The 4440-nt window shown below is 41.0% G+C and overlaps 1 protein-coding gene across 1 annotated transcript; it reads right to left on the bottom strand.

The window, feature by feature from the left end:
- Nucleotides 1-2048: 2048 nt before the first annotated feature.
- Nucleotides 2049-3169, bottom strand: LOC125823826 (uncharacterized). Its single transcript, XM_049503206.1, has 2 exons — nucleotides 2987-3169; nucleotides 2049-2882 (listed from the first exon to the last, which is right to left on the bottom strand). The coding sequence occupies exons 1-2, from the start codon at nucleotides 3167-3169 to the stop codon at nucleotides 2049-2051; spliced, it is 1017 nt and encodes a 338-aa protein (XP_049359163.1).
- Nucleotides 3170-4440: the final 1271 nt, after the last annotated feature.

The raw sequence follows: 4440 nt of genomic DNA, 5'->3' as shown, positions 1-4440 counted from the left end.
TAATTATTTCCAAATGAGCTCACAAATGGACCCATGAAATTGATCCCCCATACATCGAATAGCTCGACCTCTAAAATAGGAGTGAGGGGTAATTCGTGTCTTCTAGACACTCCGTCGTGCTGCTGACATTGAGACCATTTCTTCGCAAACTCATGTGCATCCTTGTAGAGGGACAACCAGTAATAACCAGTCTGGAGAACTTTAGCGGCGGTGCGAATACTACCATGGTGACCTCCCACTGGAGATGTATAACAATCATGGAGAATTTCTACCGCTTTTTCTTCCAGAACACACCTTCGAATGACATGGTCAGCACACTCTCGAAACAAGTATGGTTCATCCCAAAAGTACTTTTTAACATCGAACATGAACCTCTTTTGTTGGTAAAAGGTCAACTCATCCGGCATCAGCCCACACACAATGTAATTTGCAAAATCTGCACACCATGGCGTATGTTTGAGATATATTGCAAACACATGTTCATCGAGGAAGGAGTCGTCTATGTCTGCTTCATGCCCAACATTTTCCCTTACTTCCAACCTTGATAAGTGATCAGCCACTTGATTTTTGCATCATTTTTTATCTTTTACCTCAAAATCGAATTCTTGTAATAGCAGCACCCACCTTATCAATCTTGGTTTTGCATCTTTCTTTTATCAAGTAACGGAGTGCAGCATGATCAGTATGTACGATTACTTTGGTGCCTAGCAAGTATGTCCGAAACTTTTCAAATGCATAGACTACTGCAAGCAATTCTTGTTCAGTGACCGTATAATTTTGCTGGGCACTATTTAGAGTCTTACTTGTATAATAAATTGGGTGAAATAGTTTGTTGCTCTTTTGCCCCAACACGACCCCTAATGCCATACCGCTAGCATAACACATTAATTCAAAAGATTCGGACCAATTAGGGCTGATGATAATCGATGTGGATACTAGTTTCTCTTTCAAACACTGAAATGCAGCCATACAAGCATCATTAAAATAGAATTTCTCTTCCTTCTCAAAGAGTTTGCATAATGGGTGTGCAATCTTTGAGAAGTCTTTAATGAACCTTCGATAGAGCCCTGCATGCCCCAAGAAGCTGCGAATACCCTTCACTAAAATTGGTGGGGGTAATTTCTCAATGACTTCAATTTTGCCTTGTCAACTTCAAACCCCTTTTGCGACACCTTGTGCCCAAGAACGATACCTTATTTCACCATAAAGTGACATTTCTCCCAATTCAGAACTAGATTCATTTCCACGTATCTTTGGAGTACCTGCCCTAAGTGTGTCAAGCATTCTTCAAACGTATCCCCTACGATTGAGAAGTTGTCCATGAATACCTCCATAAAGTCTTCGACCATATACGCAAAAATAGATAACATGCAACACTGAAATGTTGGGGCATTACATAGCCTGAATAGCATCTGTTTGAATGAAAATGTTCCATAAGGGTAAGTAAAGGTAGTTTTCTCTTGGTCTTTCGGTGCAATAAAGATTTGATTGTAACCGGAGTACCTATCCAAGAAACAATACCACCCTCTTTCTGATAACCGGTCAAGCATCTGGTCCATAAACGGCATTGGAAAATGGACTTTCTTGGTCCATGAGTTAAGCTTTCGATAGTCCATGCATACTCTCCACCCAGTCACTGGTCTAGTCGGCACAAGTTCTCCTTTTGCATTTAGAACTACAGTTATACCTCCTTTTTTTGGTACACATTGCACCAAACTTACCCACTTACTATCTGCAATATGGTAGATTACTCCCGCATCTAGCCACTTGATGATCTCCTTTTTCACCACCTATTGCATTTGAGGGTTCAATCTCCGTTGATGCTCCACAATAGGTTTACATTCACTATCGAGCCGAATCTTGTTAGTACAGATGCTAGGAACAATTCCTACTATATCGTCTATTGTCCATCCAATAGCTTTTATATGCCTCTGTAGTACCTCAATGAGCAATTTCACCTGCCTTTCAAGCATGTCGGCTGCGATAATCACTGGTAAAGTATTATTGGCTCCTAAGAAGGCATATTTTAGATGAGAGGGTAGGGTTTTTTACTCCAGATTCGGTGGTTCTTCTGTTGATGGCTTTGCAGGAGGACTTTCTCTGTTCTTCGGGTCGATATTCAACTTGATTGGATTCCTTGAATATACTCTTAGCCCAGTTATGGAAGCTACCACTTCCTCATAGCCTTGAACTTCAAATTCATCATAATTGGCAAGTACAGATTCAAGGGGTTCATTCTTGCGCATTAAATGGCTCACAATTGCCACTGCCCCATCTATAACATCCTCAGTAGACACCACATGGATATTACTTGGTTGTTTCATGCATTTATAGATATTGAAGGTCATTTCATCATCGTTCACATGAAACTTCAATTTCCCACTTTCGACATCCACCAATCCTCTCTCGGTGGCTAAGAATGGCCTTCCCAAAATAATGGGAATTTCCGTATCGATCTCACAATCTAGAATCACAAAATCAGCTGGAAAGATGAACCAATCTACTTTTATTAATATGTCATAGAGTATCCCCACTGGGTGCTTGATTGATCCATTAGCCATAAGGAGTCTCATTGTGGTTACCTTTGGTTCACCCAAACCAAGTTGCTTGCATATTGCATAGGGCATCAAGTTAATGCTTGCTCCTAAATCGCACAAAGCTTTAGCGAATTGGAGCATGCCAATTGTGCATAGGATTGTGAATGCCCCAGGGTCTTCTCTCTTAGTGATTGACTCATTTGTCACAATTGCACTGCAACTATAGGGGACCTCAATCGTTTCATAGTCCAAGCTCTTTTTCTTTGTAACCAGCTCTTTCATGAATTTGGCGTATCCCGGCATTTCCAACAATGCTTCCACCAGAGGAAGTTTAATTGATAAGTTCTAGAATACTGACAAAAAAAATTTGAACTTCTCATCTTCATTTTTCTTTTTCAAACGTTGAGGAAATGGTGGATTTTGGGTAAAGGGTGCATGACTTTTGGAACCTGAACATGTTGCTCTGCATCCTCATGTGGTTCTTTGGCAAGGTTTTGTGGAATAGGAAATTCTCGTTCCTCTATACCTTGGCTCTCTTCTTGCATTCGAGGGTCCTCATCCTCCATCACATTCCCTTTTGCCATCTTTCCACTCCAGGTAACTATAGCCAACCCTCTTTCATTATCTTCCATCAGTGTCCTGGATGTTAATTGAGCTAATAATAGACTCAATTAACCTTCTAGAGTTTTGATGGCATCAGCATGAGAATTCATTTTACTGTTTAATGATGAAAAGTCATCTCTCGTCCCTTTTAGCAAATCAACAGAGCCCTCAACTTTATCAAGTATGCGTAACAATAGATCATCTACCCGAGGACTACTTGCACTCCCTTCTGATTTCGGGCTTTCACTCAACTTAGTATGGTCATCTTGTTCAGCCCAATCGTGACAATATCTCCTTGGTTCTTCACTTATATACTAGTTCCAACCTTGATTTCCGCCCCGCTATTGATAGCGTGGGTAGAAACCTTTCTCATATCTTGTGGAGTTCAAACCTTGGTTCTCCCCCGATCTTAAGTAACCAGAACCCTCCTCAACTCGAAATACTCCATACGTCCCCTTCATGCGCTCTTGTATCACTTCCATTTGAGACAATATTTTTTGATGTTTTCGTCCCTCTCCCTTTCTTTAACAAGTTGTTCTTGCATTAATCTGAAGCATAGTGGGGAAACTTGGTCATCTTTTGTGTACCATGCTTTATTTACTCTAGTCATGTCATCTAGGAGGAATGAGGCTAGTTCAAATGATTGTAAGATTATTCCTCCTTGCACCAATTGGGGAGCTATTCCTTTTTTAACCGAGTCCAGACTACGATAAAAGTATTGGAGCAACAAATCACCTGGCAATCCATGCGTTGGGCACTTATGCAATAATTTATTGAACCTTGTCCATGATGCGTGAATTGGTTCACCCTCATTTTGCTTGAAATTCTGAATGTCGTCTCTCAGTTTCATCTTTCTTGATGGAGGAAAGAATCTTTCATGAAAGGCCATAACCAGCTCCTCCCATGATTTGATGGAGTTGTTTGGAAGCTCGGCCAACCATTTAGTAGCTCCCCCGGTCAATGATAATGGAAATAGGTGAAGCCGTATAGATTCTTGAGATAGATTCTTGAACAATAAAGGGGTGCACACTTCCACAAAGCTCGTATATGTTCGTGCAGATCTTCATGCTCTAACCCTCCAAATAAACCTCTTGAATGTATGAGCTAGAGTGTTGTGCTAGTAACTTCGAACATTGTGTTTCTGTCGGCTTATGGCATGCAAATTGCACCCATCTCGCCAAATATAAGCAGGGTTGTAAACACTCTTAACATCATCGATGTCGTCTCGATCAAAAGCACCACCCACTGGGTCACCTGCTTGGCAGTTATTTTTCCTGTGCACTCATATGTCCTGTTGTGA

The sequence above is a fragment of the Solanum verrucosum genome, unplaced genomic scaffold (assembly GCF_900185275.1).
Source record: "Solanum verrucosum unplaced genomic scaffold, falcon-dt-bn FXZP01000015.1, whole genome shotgun sequence".
Taxonomy (NCBI): Eukaryota; Viridiplantae; Streptophyta; class Magnoliopsida; order Solanales; family Solanaceae; genus Solanum; species Solanum verrucosum.
The sequence above is the reverse complement of the archived record's forward strand: the minus strand, read 5'-3'. Positions and strand labels throughout refer to the sequence as shown.